The sequence below is a fragment of the Emys orbicularis genome, chromosome 8, assembly GCF_028017835.1.
Source record: "Emys orbicularis isolate rEmyOrb1 chromosome 8, rEmyOrb1.hap1, whole genome shotgun sequence".
Taxonomy (NCBI): Eukaryota; Metazoa; Chordata; order Testudines; family Emydidae; genus Emys; species Emys orbicularis.
Genome location: NC_088690.1, coordinates 46224554 through 46239585, shown reverse-complemented (window position 1 = coordinate 46239585; position 15032 = coordinate 46224554). Strand labels below are relative to the sequence as shown.

At 42.1% G+C, this 15032-nt stretch overlaps 1 protein-coding gene across 1 annotated transcript in view; it reads left to right on the top strand.

Annotated features, from left to right (window-relative positions):
- The window catches only part of CRB1 (crumbs cell polarity complex component 1), a 163174-nt gene that overhangs the window by 99456 nt on the left and 48686 nt on the right, over window positions 1-15032 (top strand). The window contains exons 6-9 of the mRNA XM_065409913.1: window positions 1320-2273; window positions 6392-6942; window positions 7319-7484; window positions 11685-12591. Coding sequence (XP_065265985.1) covers window positions 1320-2273; window positions 6392-6942; window positions 7319-7484; window positions 11685-12591 — 2578 coding nt within the window. The remainder of the gene's footprint in view (window positions 1-1319; window positions 2274-6391; window positions 6943-7318; window positions 7485-11684; window positions 12592-15032) is intronic.

The window sequence follows — 15032 nt, the reverse complement described above, 5'->3', positions numbered from 1 at the left end:
TGGGAGATATTTGGGTTCAAACATTATTTTGGTTAATTACTTCATAATAATCATGCTTTGTAATTATATTTCAACCAAAGAGCTCAAGACATTTCCTTTCCTTCTCTGGAATAAAAACTGGGGAGGGAAATGGAATCTCTGTGTTAAAACCCATGTGAGTTTTCAACCAAAAATCCCACTGGGATCTTCTGCAGGCGTCCATGGGAGTGTAAATGGATTTCCCCTCTCCATTGAATATGTACTGGTCACTCTTGAATGAGTGACCAGCTACCCTGGCTGCTCTGTATGAGAAGGGAAACTGGGGGATCTAGGCCCCATTTATTAAGTTTCAGATCTCTGAGAGATGTGTTACTAGCATCAGAGTGAATCTGTTGAAGGAAGAGAAAAGTCGCTCCCGAAACACGGTGAAGTGTGCATTGAATATCAGAACTTCAAATATGTATGTTCAAAGAGCCATCTGTTTGCAAGACTAAGTGGTCACCCTGGAGAAAGCTGAATCTATAAAGAGAGGAATGGGGACATGATTATGGGAAAACTTTTTTTCTATTTAAGGTATATATATGGCCCCCATCACTGTAGTATCTGAGCACTTCACAATCGTTAATGTATTGATACACTCAACACCCCTGTGAGGCTGGGCAGTGCTAGCATTCCGTACCTTACAGATAAGGAACTGAGGCACAGAGAGACTAAGCGGCTTGCCCGGGGTCACACAGGAGGTTTATTGAAGAGCTGGACTTAAACCAGGTTTCCCGCAGCCCAGGGTAGCGCTCTAACCACTGGACCATTCTTCCCCTCAACTGAATGAATGTAAATGAGAAAGAAGAACCTGCAGTCTCTGATCTATGTATTATTTTATTATTCATACATATTAACGAACAGTTCTTGGCTTTTAACGTGTGATTTAAAAAAAAAAAAAAGTATTTTTCCAAAAGAATTGCCACTTTCACACCCACTCTGCCATGGAAAGCAATTTGTTTGATCACGTCTTCATCTCGATTTCATTACACTGCCATTCAAGACAAATTTGTAGCTTGCTCTTTTCTTCATCAATTATTTACCACTAGGGTATATGTACAGAGCTTAGCACAAGGCCCTGACCCTGATTGGCACCACTATGCACTACTGCAATACAAAATAGTAACAGCATCTATTCTAATTGCTGTCAATCATTGGGGACCAACCATCCCTTGATAAACAGATCCCCCCTGTAATTAGAGTTCATTTTATTAAATATCTAAAACAGTTTGAGAAAAACTGGCCTGCACTTATCCAATCAAATCTTCTTTTTTCTTCTTTTTTTTTTTTTTTTTTTTTAGGTATTCACTGTGAAGAAGACATCAATGAATGTTACATGAACCCTTGCCAAAACGGTGGCACCTGTGAGAATTTTCCTGGAAATTACACTTGTCATTGCCCATTTGGAGAGAAGGAGGGGATTTCTTATGGTGGCAGGAACTGTACGGAGGTCCTCCTTGGCTGCAATGACCATCAATGCCAAAACAGTGGTTTATGTATCCCTCATTTAAAAAATGGCCACCATGGATCCAGCTGCATCTGCCCACCTGGGTATACTGGAACACACTGTGAAACAATAACCACCTTTTCTTTTGAGGGAAATGGTTTCCTTTGGGTGAACAGTGACATGACCGGTGTAAAGGAATCTTTCTATAACATAAACCTGAGGTTTCAGACTGTGCAACCTACAACTTTTATATTTCACCGAGGGGAGAAAGATACGTTTGTCAAGTTGGAGTTACTGAATGGCTACTTACACTTATTCATGCAAGTCAATAACCAGCCACAGGTTCTTTTGCATATTTCACATAATGTCAGTGATGGAGAATGGCATTCCGTGGAGGTAACCTTAGCAAGAGCTGTTACCCTTAATTTACTTGACAGCTCTTGTATAGAATCATGTGTCAATAAATCTACTGCTGCAATAGATAGTGATCAACTGATGCTTGCATTTCAGAGCACATTTTTGGGTGGTTTACCAGTGGGAAACATGAGCAGTGACTCTCCACCTAACATCTATAATATTCATTCTGCACCTTCATTTGTAGGCTGTCTTCAGGACATTGAAATAGACTTGAACATTATTACCCCTGAGAACATATCAAGTGAAACATCTTTAAATGTCAAATCAGGCTGTACGAAACAGGACAGGTGTGAAAACCACCCTTGTCAAAATAGGGGACGCTGCATCAACTTGTGGCTGAGTTATCAATGTGACTGCTACAGGCCTTACACAGGGCCAAACTGTTCAACAGGTAAGAGAATGCTTTTGGCATTAGTGTATTAAACGCCAGCTCAAAGCATAATCACAAATAACAAATCTGTTTATAGCAGTGATGAAACACTATGACCCTTAAGACCTCCGCTGCTTACTGTCAATTGATGAGAAAACACAAGAGATTAGTAGTAGCACTTGTTCATTATTTTCTAGTTCTCACTATAGGAAGCCTAAATTTCAATCAGGCAGAAAAGTGAAGGCAAATTGATGGGTTCTGCTCATCCAATTCTTCTTTTTTTTTTTTTTTTACTTTTAATATGCCATTAAACTTTGGGAAACTCTGGTTTGCTGTAGGTTTAGCACCCAGTGACCTAAAGGCTATGTCTACACTATAAGCTAGGGGTGTGATTCCCCTGCTCATGTACACATACTTGCACTAGCTCTCATCCAGCTAGAGTGAATATAAATAGCAGGGTAGTCACGGTAACCCTGGTATCAACAGTGGAGGCACAGCTGAGCCAGGCTGACTACAAACCTCCCTGAAACTGGGCTGGCTAGCTTGATGACAGCTAGTGTGAGTACATCCACGACAGGGGAAATGACACCACTAGCTTGTAATATAGACATAGCCTTAGGAACTTAAGTTCTATTTTTAAAACTAACCTAGGTGCTTTACCCCCAGTCTCAATATCTGTATGTAAAGCAGTGCTCATGTTTTTGAGGGTAAATGAAGAATGAATAAAACATTGAACAGATGAAAAAAATTAGATATTTTAAAAAAAAATCATATCTGAGCTTTCACCAGCAGATTAAGCCTGACAGTCAGTAGCATCATTTTGCCAACCAGCCTAGGGAGAATGGACGCTTGAGGATTGGCAATCGGATCTTTGGTTAGCTGGTTGAAGTCCAGCCCAGGGTAACAGTTACCAATAGCTGTTACCATCTGAGAGCTGCCTGGTTGCCTGTGTGAAATGAGTCAATTTCCCACTAGACATGTGCCCATGTCTCAAAAACCATTTAACTGGCATCCTTATGGGCAGAGTCAGCAGAGAGGCCAAAACCTGAATGGGCCTGGAAATTGAATTATCCTCACTTTAGGTCATGTTAGGGTTGCCAGCCCTCCAGGATTGTCCTGGAGTCTCCAGGAATTAAAGATTAATCTTTAATTAAAGATTGTGTCATGTGATGAAATCTCCAGGAATGCATCCAATCAAAGTTGGCAACTCTACTCCATGTGTTCCACCAAGTATGAGCTGAGGCAAACTGGAAGGACGATATGAGGTCCCTGCATTGCTGTCTGCTATGCTCTACCTGCTATGTGGATAAACGGAGTGCGTCATTCTCCAGGGTTATAAATATAGCACCTTTCAGGAACACTTTGAACTGGACCCTCCCCTCCTTTTTCAGCAAAAGCCTATTGAGCTCAGACTGGGAGTTTTGCCTGAGGAAGGTGTGCAGGATTTGGCCCTCTATTCACACACAAATGCCCCCCACCCCCTGTTACAAATTACTAACTTTCTACTAACACATGTTAATTTGGGGATGAAGAAAAGACAGTTTATTTTAAACCAGGCAGTCTGGAAAAAATGAAGAGCATCAGCAGTGCCCTGGCTAGATTCAAAGGGCCAGATCCTCAGCTGGTGCAAGTTGGCATAGCTGCATTGAAGGCAATGAGGCTACACAGATTTATCCCAGCTGAGGATCTGGTCCCATGGGGTTATTGGATGTATTTAACCAGAAAGCTGCATCTTGAAATCCCTTTCAAAATGTTTAAATATTATCTCATTTCATATGCTGTATTTAATAGTTATCAATACCTTTTTTTTAATGTAAAATGATAAAGCCTGAGAGGTAATTCTAACAGACTGCTTTGAACTCCAGCTGTAATTTATCCAAAGGTTTGAAAAGCAACTTTGGAGTATAGGACAACATCTGGTAAATATGTTTGCCTCTTTATATGAAGTGAAATGAAAACCATTCAGGGCCAAGAGAGGCTTATTCTTGCATTAGAACTGTTGAGAATGATTAAAAAGTATTTGGTATTTTTTTTCTGCTGACCGCAATATTCTTTGCAAATCATACCACCATGCCACTTTGATACATGGATTTTAGATATATGCAGTACTTAAAACACTATGGCAGTGGGGAGGAGGGGACTTGTGGCTAGGGATAACATAAGAAATGTTGGTGTCCTTTTGAAGAAAAGTTGCTGCCAAGGATTTAATTGACATGAGGCAATATTTTCACTACATATACAAAATAACAAACAGATGTTGACTTATTTTGATCAGCATCCAGATGTAGTGACACAAGAAGTTAATATTGACCAAGGTGATGCTAACTGTCCCATCAAACCCAAGATCAGATTCAATATTATTTTTGTGGTAAAGTAATAGAAAATTTCAAGTACAGTATTACCTTTTTCCAAGACTCACCCTTTCTTCTAATGTTGCAAGGCTCCTGTACTCCAGCTCCTAACTCCATTAGAAATGCTCGCTTTTTTCACATGAAAAATGCTTAGTTCTCAAGGACTGCCTTCTAGAGAGGGTGCATTCTACAAAGCTCTCATGCCTCAAAACACCCATTCCAGCAAAAGGGAAGATTTATTTCTACATGTCATGGTTTTAACAAGCAGATAAAGAAAGAAACGTAGATAATCTCTTTCATAAAATTAAAATATTTCATACGTAGTTATTTATGAAATTGTCTATTCAGGAACAAGTCAGGGATTTATTCCCCTTACTAAATAATATTACTGTGGCACATACTAACACCATGGTTGTTAAAGGACTGTTAGGGTTTCCACAATCAATCCCCTATTTTCATGGGTTTTATAACCAAGTCATAAAAAAAGTAGTGCTGCAGGCAGAAACTTGACATATGAGGTCCCAGTCCAGGAGTTTTACTGCACAAAAGAGGACTCTGACTGTTTAGTTACAGGAGTGATTTCTTTGTTTAAACCAGGTTGACACTTTTTATGCATTTGACATAACTAAAAAAAATAGCTCTTGAAAGTGTTTAGGCAGAAAGCCTATAATATGGAGAACAAGATTTTGACATTTAAAATGTAAAACGAGTAGAAATACTGTGGTTCAAAAAGCTGATGCATCAGAATAAGTAGTTTTCATTACAATGGTTTGAGAGACAGTTTCGGTTTGTAATTAAAAATCTTTGCTTCATTATGGAAAATAGAGACAGACAGAGAGGAGTTCTGGTTTAATCATCTTAACTGATAAAAACAAAATTTTTAAAAAGTGTCTTGAATTCTAGATCCTTTGCCTACCTTGGTGGCACAGCAGTGTCATGTATTGGCAGAGACTGATCATATATAGAAATGACAGTTTGGGAGCCAGCTTCACTGATGGATCTAGGCTGATGCAGATCAGCATAGGTGTAATCTGCCAAGGGAATAGAGGGCTATCACAGCTCCAGAGTGGATGGTGATGTGTAGAAACTGAATAGAAAATAAGAGCATGTGCTAAATCAATCAGCATATGCTCTTATCAGCCTCTTTGTTTGGAGACCTAGTCCTGATTTAACATTGTCCATGTTCCTTGATGGGAATGTTTAGGGAGTATATGTAGGGGAAACACTTCCTGTCCTCTCTGAGGATAAATCCCTAATGGTACATAGGGGTCCACTTGGAATGGGAAGGTATAAGTTACACTTCCCTATGCCAGCAGTAGTGCATATGGTCTTGGGGTGAAGTCCTACCCCCGCTGAAGTCAATCGCAAAACTTCCATTAACTTCAATGGGGCCAAGATTGTACCCTGGGACTTTAGGGAATGGTAACAGCTAGGTTGGGCTCAAAATACACCCTTCTCATGACCAATACAAATAACTGTGCTGCAGTCTTCCCTGAGAAACCATTTGGATACACATCCTCACAAGATGTACAGAGGCTGCAAAAGGAAAAGAATGTGGTGTAATAATATACCCTACAGCACCAAAATAAAGCCTAACCCTGCCCCCATTGAAGCCAATGAGAATTTTGCCATTGAAGCCACTCAGACCAGAATCAAATCCTTATTTTGTCCTTAAACACTTGCAGGTGCTTCTCTTTATCAGTGGTAGATGTTTGACCATTGTGCTGCTTCCATTAGTCAATTAGTCTTAAACTATTTTATTTTCTCTCTTTCCCCCCTCATTTCAAGAGTACATGCCAGGCCGATTTGGACGTGAGGACTCCTCGGGGTATGCTGCTTTTTCTGTTTATGGTAGTCAGAACGAAAACATGACTATATCAATGTTTGTCCGGACACGGAAGTCTTCTGGCTTGTTACTAGCTGTGAGGAACAGTACATCTCTGTATATAAGGATCTGGTTGGAAGATGGGAAACTAGTCATGTTAGCCTCAAATTCCACCAAATTGTTCAGCACATGGACTGTGAGTGATGGAAATTTTTACTTAATATCATTAAAAATAGAGCCAAATAAGGCTGAATTGTTCCAGTCGTCTCAACAGCTAGGCTACATTTCTACCCCAATACTAACAGTCCAAAGTAGGGATATTCTCTATATTGGAGGACTCCCAGACAAACAAGAAACTGATATAAATGGTGGGTATTTTAAAGGCTGTATCCAAGATTTAAGACTGAATAACCAACAACTGGAATTCTTCCCCACTACCACATCACTGTATTCTGTCATCAACCGAACACTGATCAGCGTGACCCAGGGTTGTACTGGTGACAATCTTTGCAAGGTAAGGATGCCATTTCTCAAAGCATGTTTCCATGTTTAGAGCCAGGACTCCTCTTTTCACCCATTAATGTTCCCATGCAATATGTGACAGTAATGACATCTTAATTAAACATATAAACATGCTGGTGAGAGCAGATTTTGCTGAATAGTGCTGAAAATTATGGGCATCAGCAGCAAAATATATGAGGGTTCTGAAAGGTGAGGTAAGGATAACCATTTACCAAACTTGCTATCCATGCATGGAACCTGTAAGGTTTTATAGCTTTCAATCCAAAGTAAACACAATTCTGTTCTCTGCCAAGCAATCCTGCCTTCCCTTGTGTGTGAATCCACTACCACTTGCTAACACTTTGATTGTCTCTACTCTTTCCATTTAGTCCAACCCTTGCCACAATGGTGGCATTTGCTATTCTATCTGGGATGACTTCACTTGCACATGCCCCCCAAACACAGCAGGGAAAGCATGCGAGGAAGTTAAGTGGTGTGAGCTCAGCCCTTGTCCTCATGAAGCACAGTGCCAGCTGGTACACCAAGGATTTGAATGTAGGTACATTTCTATCATTCCTATGACCTTTGGGGAACTGAAACAACTTCAGATAATGTTGATTTTCATGAACTTTTCAATTAAATCAAGCATTCCAATTCTCATACGACCCAGATGAATTTTGTTTGTTAATAATGATGATAATAAATAATAGAATCTTGATCACTGCTATTAGAAGTATTATGAATGGAATAATGGGATAGTAAAATTCAAGTTTAAGCCGTCACCTGTCCCTGATCACAAATTAAGATCCATTTAATCTTGGGCCTCTTTTTTTAAATTACCCTCCCATTTTGAAAGCAATGGAGTGAGGATTCCAATGATATTGCCTGCAGGGGCTTTACTCTTCAGTTAATCAATGCATCTACTTGGCATGTTTATAAAATAGACCACTTTGTTCCATCAGAGCACCACTGCAGGGAGATAAGAGGATTAATCTTAAAATGTTCTCCCTCCTCCGGAAAGACATGCCAGATGACAGACTCCTGCACACTGCTTTATTCCATTTTCTTAAAGTGAAGCATCTTTAAAAGCTATCTTAAGCATCCTAACACCAGCAATGTATTTGAAAGATTGTCATTTCAACTGGTATCTTAATAAAGAGCATGAGAGTTCCAAGAAGCTTGTACATTTGAAATGTAATGACCACAACTTATCATAAGAACATTAACCAATGTGTTGGATATCGCTTTTCTATTTCCCCTCTCTTGAAATAGAGTGGAATTTAAAAAACACGCTAAGATTTTGTTATGGTATTTTCCAAAAGCATCCTTTTTTCCCCAAAAATACCGCCATGATGCTGTGAAGCAGGATTAATGTACACAAAGTGCAATGGAAGCAGTTAGACTAGCTGACTCCTAGGAACAGAAGAGTTGGTCAGCAAAAGGTTTCTAGCATAGAGGAAATGGAGCAACCTGCAAATAGATCCATATGATGCAGGTTGTTGTTGAGCCAGGAAAAAAAGGTCAGTTAGAGTGAGTATTAAAACACATTTATATTTTAAAATACATAGTTATATTTATAACCTAAATCAACATATTACACATTCTCTTTGATGATAAAATTCAAATAGGTGATATCTTATCAACTATTTTAGCTGATTATAGTGGAGTATAAACATACTGATGGGAAGTAATTGCACTGTTTCCTTTTGCTAAAATCAAGGCAATCTACATCTTTAGCAGTCTTTAACATTGGATCTCAGTGCTCTTTTGTGTGGCAATGGCAGGGGGTTGCCATAATGGACGTTCATAAACTCCTGGGAGACAGATATGTTATGTATCTTTAATTATCTCTTTGTTTCCATGCATTAGTATCCAAACTTCTATGTAGACAGACATAATAATATGCCCCTAAACTCATAGACAATAGAACTGAATTGGTTTGTTGTTATTGTTTATTATTAGTACTGAAGTGTGTAACGAGGACATCCACTCACCGCTAGGGTGGCACTTCCTTCTGGCCACTCTGGGGATTAGTTCGCAAGGTCAACGCCCCTCCTAGCGGTTGCACGCCATCATTCCATCTCTCTCTCTGGTCTGCAGAACTCTCTCTTCCTCCAGGAACTGCAGTATCTACTTCGTGACTCGGCCCTTTGGCTGGGTCACTCAGCATTCCAATCTTCCAGGGTATAGTCCTTCAAGTCTCTGTCACTCCCACTGGGACCCACACAGTCTTCCAGTTCACTGTCCAACAGTGCCACTTCCCCAGTGGCTGGTAGGGGAACCCTGGCCTGCCCTCTAGTCCAGGTTCCAGCCCAGGGGCCCTACAACATGCAGCCAAGGTCTGTTCAGTCCCCAACTTTGCTGCTTACTCCCTGGGCTGCTTCTTACTCTGGCGCTATCCTCCCACCCCTTTGGGGTTTGCCAGCCTCTCTACTCCCTCCTCCCAGTGAACAACTGTGAGCTACTTGTATCTATAGCCCCCAAACACACCTCCCTTCTGCCAGGGAGTGACTGCAGACTACCTCCCCGCAGCTACCTTCCTGCTGTCAGCTCCCTGGCTTTATAGAAGCCCTGCCTGTTCCTGAACAGGTGAACTTCCCCTAATTAGGGCTTTCCACTCAGCCTTCAGCCTAATAAGTTAATAGGCCCATCTGGCCTCCATTAACCCCTTCAGGGCAAGTGTGGGTTGGACACCTAGATGCCCCAATTAGCAACTGGGGTCCAGCTGTGATAGGTGCTATACACACATATAATAATTTCAGATCCTGCCTCAAAAAGCTTGCAATGTAGGTCTATGATGAGACACAATGGGTAGGTACAATAAGCAAATGTGGGGGGCACAAGGTAAGAGAAAGACAATTATGATCAGTGTCACAAAGAGGAGTAACAGCACACCAGCCACCTAGTCATTGCCAAGTGCTTAATAATGTCCACACAAGAGTGTTTTAAGTTTTTGATTTAAAAAACCTTAGTTGGTTCTCTGAGAACAGAAGTAAATTTTGAAAATACATACATTACAAACACTGATGTTTCCTAGATGCCATAAATTATGCTGGGGAAACTGTTTCTATTCACTTTCCCATTTTATGAGGCACAAGAGTTGGTATGCCAAGAGACATAGTGGCACATCCATTGCCTTAGCATTTAGAGTACACAGTCATAAGGCAATGTGATCATTCACAGTGCTTAGTGTCCATATCTCCATTCCCAAACTATTTCAAATAAACTGATTTTCTAGTATTTATTGTAAAGTAAAGGGCAGATTCTGTTCTTGTGAGGTTTCCCATTAGTAATCCCTTATTGGTAATCCCAAGGGTTATTGCGGTCAAAATTTGCAGAGACTGGGAAAGAATGCCCACAGATATCCTAGTAATCTGCTTTATCCAACCACCACAGCTCTCACAAACCCTAACACCAATACAGATTTGAACTGAAGCATGAATAGGAGACATTTCTTTCTCTCTCCCCTCCCCCTATATAATAGGACATATCCTGAAAAAGCCTGGAATGCACATTTAAAATCTGACTAGTTTTGTCTATTGAAATGGACAAAATGCCAATGAAAAATGTCAAATATATGTGTAAAGAGATCAGATTATCAGGCCCTAAAAATGGACATATTTCTGTTCACTAAACTTGGCTCACAGCCCTACGCAGTTAGGGCTATATTCCCCTCCAAGTTCCATCAGTGCAGCATGACTGAAGTCAGTGGAAATATGCCAGTGTCTAACTGAGGGAACGTCAACATCATGGGCCTGAATCTCCTTACATTAGTTTTACACTGGTTGTAACTCCACTGACTTTAGTGGAATTATTCCTGATTTGTGACAGTGAATCCGGATCAAAAGTTGTTGCTTTATATAATCATAATCATGCTAAATTGGTAAAAAACCCTAAAGATACTATTTCACAAGGGAGAGAAATGGAAGTGGGAGGGTTTCTATTTTTTCTGCAGTTCTGGAGCTAATGGGGGTTTACAAAGATTGTAAATTCAGGCAAGTACTGTATCATCAACACATGAACAAATTATTAGACATTTTTTGTAATTCCTACCATTGGCTAATACACCTATTTACCATCTTGGAAAAAACAGCACATAAATTAACACCAGCCACTATAGTTCTATTCAGCCTGAATTTGACAAACTTTTACAAAGTTATTTCCCCAGCTCAACAGCTGGTGTAAATCATCCTAGCTCCATCGATTTCAGTAGAATTATGCTGATTTTCACCAGCTGAGGATTGGGCCTTTGTTATTGTTTATTTGTTAAGTGTGGCACAAGACAAAGAAATAGGCCTTGATTCTGATCTCACATACATTCGTTTTACACTAGTGTATCTCTTCTGCCATCCATGGAGTTTCTCCTGATTTGCACAGCCATACATGAGATCAGAATCAGGGTCACAGTTCCCAAAGAGCTTGCAGCCTAAGAGACAGTGAGAGTTTAGACAAAAACACTTAGGATGCCCCAGAGGTTTACAACATTTAGGGCTAGACCCTCAGCTGATGAAAATCAGCGTAGCTCACTGACTTCAGTGGAGACAAGGATTGGCATCAGACTCTTATTTTTTAAAATGAGAGGCCAAGAGGTGTAATATTGACACTGGTTAGAATTTGCATGCTTCATGGAAAGAAGTGGAAAGATTTAAATTACAAGAGGCAGGCAGCCTGGCACAGTGGAGTAGGGAAAATGTTGCACGGGTATCAATCTAAAATTGGCCTGCTTTCTCAACGGATATTATTATCTTTGCACAGGTGTTGCCAATGCAGTGTTTAGCGGCAGAAGCAGTGCAATATTTTACAGAACCAATGGGAAGATAAGGAGAGACCTCACCAATATCGTATTTGGCTTTCGGACTAGGGATGCTGATGTGATACTGCTGTATGCTGAGAAGGAGCCAGAGTTCATTACCATTAGCATTCAGAACACCAAGCTAGTGTTTCAGCTGCAAAGTGGCAACAGCTTTTATGTGCTGACCCTAGCTAGTTCACAGCCCGTGAATGATGGGAAATGGCACCAAGTGATTCTCTCTATGACAGAACCCTTATCCCAGTCGTCTAGATGGCACATTGATATAGATGATAAAAAAGACACTGCAACTAGTACAGTCGCCACAGGAAGCCTCAACTTCCTAAGAGAAGAAATAGATATTTATGTTGCCGACAAAGCTTTTGACAATCTGGATGGCCTAAGGGGATGCATGAGCACTATAGAAATCAGCGGCATTTATCTCTCGTACATTGAAAATTATGATGGCCACACTAAAAAACCTCAAGAAGAACAATTTCTCAAAATATCTGCAAATTCTGTTGTTACTGGCTGTTTGCAATTGGATGCCTGCAGCTCTGATCCCTGTATGCATGATGGGATATGTGAAGATTTATATAGTTACTATCGTTGTACGTGTCCCAAGGGATGGACTGGCATGCAGTGTGAAACCAACATTGACGAATGCTTTTCAAACCCCTGCATTCATGGAAACTGCTTGGATAGAATCACATCCTACGAGTGCAGTTGTGACCCTGGTTATACTGGGGTAAACTGTGAAGAGGACCTAGACAACTGCCGTGGTCACCTGTGTGCAAATGGGGCAACTTGCATAGATGGAGTTAACACTTATTCCTGCCTGTGTGCTGGTAACTTCACTGGAAAATTTTGCAGGTATTATAAATAAGAAAGCTTCAGAAGCTAAAGAAACTCCTGCCATCAGACCTCACCTCTCAGATGTTTTTCAAGTTGTTTAAATTAAATTGAGAAAAGATCAACCCCTACATCAATCCTACATTAATACTTAGGGCACACTTACACAACGGGTCCTACAGCAGTATAGCCATGGCACAGTAGCTGTTCCATTGTAGTGCCACAGTGTAGAAGCTTCCTACAGCTAAGAAAGGGTTTTTCTGTCACTGTAGGTACTCCACCTCCCTGAGTGGCGGTAACTAGGTCAACAGAAGCATTCTGCTGTTGACCGAGCCGAATCTACACCAGCAATTACGTAGGCATAGCTACAACACTCAGGAGTGGGAACTGTTCATACCTCTGAGCACCATAGTTATGTCAACCTAAATTTAAGTGTAGACCATGACTTAGGTTTTCCCTGCAGAATTATTACCCCACAGACATTCTCATTTCAAAGGAATGTAGGGAAATTGTGCAGATCTTGTATTCTGTTGGATCCCCAATATAATGTGTACATAGTGTTATATTCGGGTAAATCCAAATAACACAGACTTTGCATTTGTCTTTGGGTAAAATTTTCAAAAGCATCCAAGTGACTTAGGGACTTAAGTGCCAAAGTCAAAGGAACTTTGGCTCCTAATTCACATAGACACTTTGCAAAATTTCATTTTGTTTGTTTGCTGAAAAGGCTCTTTTACTGTCTCTGGAAGTCATTTATGGGGCCAAATAATAGGAAATTGCTTTCCTCACAGAACTTCCACCATCCAGAATTGAAATGTAATGAGGAGACCAGCAATGGCTTTATTTCAGCCCCATGCATGGCTCCTTGAGATGACAGAAACTGACTGCAATGGGAGTTTTGCCTGAATAAGGACTTGCAGGATTAGTCCAATAAACTTGAAGACAAATAAAATACAGGGTCCCTTTTGTTCTTAATTGATACAGACACTGGACCATAAGGAATTATAGTCCACTGTCTTCAATGGATTTACACTGATTTACACCAGCTGAGGATCTAGCCCTCTAATTTCATTTAAAACTAGGACAAACTTGAAAACAATATATTTCGAGCCATTACCAACAATTTTGTTTTTGCATTTAACGTACTATGTCCTATACACAGAATCTTTCAGATAAACTGCTAAACTATATTGCTACCAAATAGCTCCAAGACCCTTACCTAAAGGAAGGATTTGGCCCATTGTTTGCCTCAGAGTGAATTATTAAATCGGTATTACTGGAGCTTGAGAAAGCCAGTTGAATTAATGTGAAATTAAGTTTTTGAGGTTCACTGTTGCTTGGTATCACACTTCAGTTATTGCTTTCTTTCCTTTGTAGACACCCCCTTTAGTAACTGAATTTCACTCAGCAGCAAAGATAATAAGTATGCTGCTGTATAGATGCATTCAGGTCTGGAGCGTTGCTCCCTGCAAGAAAACTGTGCAGACCTTAGAACAGGGGTCTCAAACTCAAATGACCACGAGGGCCGCATGAGGACTAGTGCATTGGCCCGAGGGCCGCATCACTGACACCCACCCCTTGCTGCCCCCAGCCCCGCCCCCACTCCACCCCTTCCATGAGGCCCTGCCCCTGCCCCGCCTCTTCCCACCCCTTCCCTGCCCCCATTCCAACCCCTTCCCCGAAGTCCTCACCCCAACTCTGCCCCCTCCCTGCCCCCAGGGGGTGTAGGAGGGGTGCGGGGTGTGATGGGGGCTCAGGGCAGGGAGTTGAGGTGCAGGAGGTGTGCAGGGTACGGCAGGGGGCTCAGGGTAGGGAATTGGGATGTGGGGTGCAGGAGGGGTGAGGGGGTGCAGCAGGGGGTTGGGGTGCAGGGAGTGGCAGGGGGCTCAGGGCAGGGAGTTGGGGTGCGGGAGGGTGTGGGATGTGGCAGGGGGCTCCGGACAGGGGGTTGGGGTGCGGGGTGCGGGCTCCGGCCCAGTGCTGCTTACCTAGAGCGGCTCTGGGGTGGCAGCACCGCGCACCGTGGCCAGGGCAGGCTCCCTGCCTGCCTGCCCTGACCCCGCTCCGCTCCAGGAAGCAGCCGGAGTCCCGGGGGGGGGGGGGGAACGGCGCCATGTGCTGCTCTTGCTCCTCCAGGTACTGCCCCCAAAGCTCCCATTGGCCGCAGTTCCCCGTTCCCGGCCAATGGGAGCTGTGGGGGCAGTGCCTGGAAGCGAGAGCACGGAGCCCTCTACTCCCTCCCCCCGCCCGGGGCTGCAGGGACATAGTTCCAGCCGCTTCAAGGAGCGGTGCGGGGCTCGCGGTGCCACGGGGTAGGCAGAGGGGCGTGGGGAGCTTGGCGAGCCGCACAAAAGAACCCCGCGGGCCGCGTGTTTGAGACCCCTGCCTTAGAAGATGTCTGTCTACATGCATTCATCCTTCTACAGATTCACAGCTGTGTGCTGATTTACAGCCAGATTGTG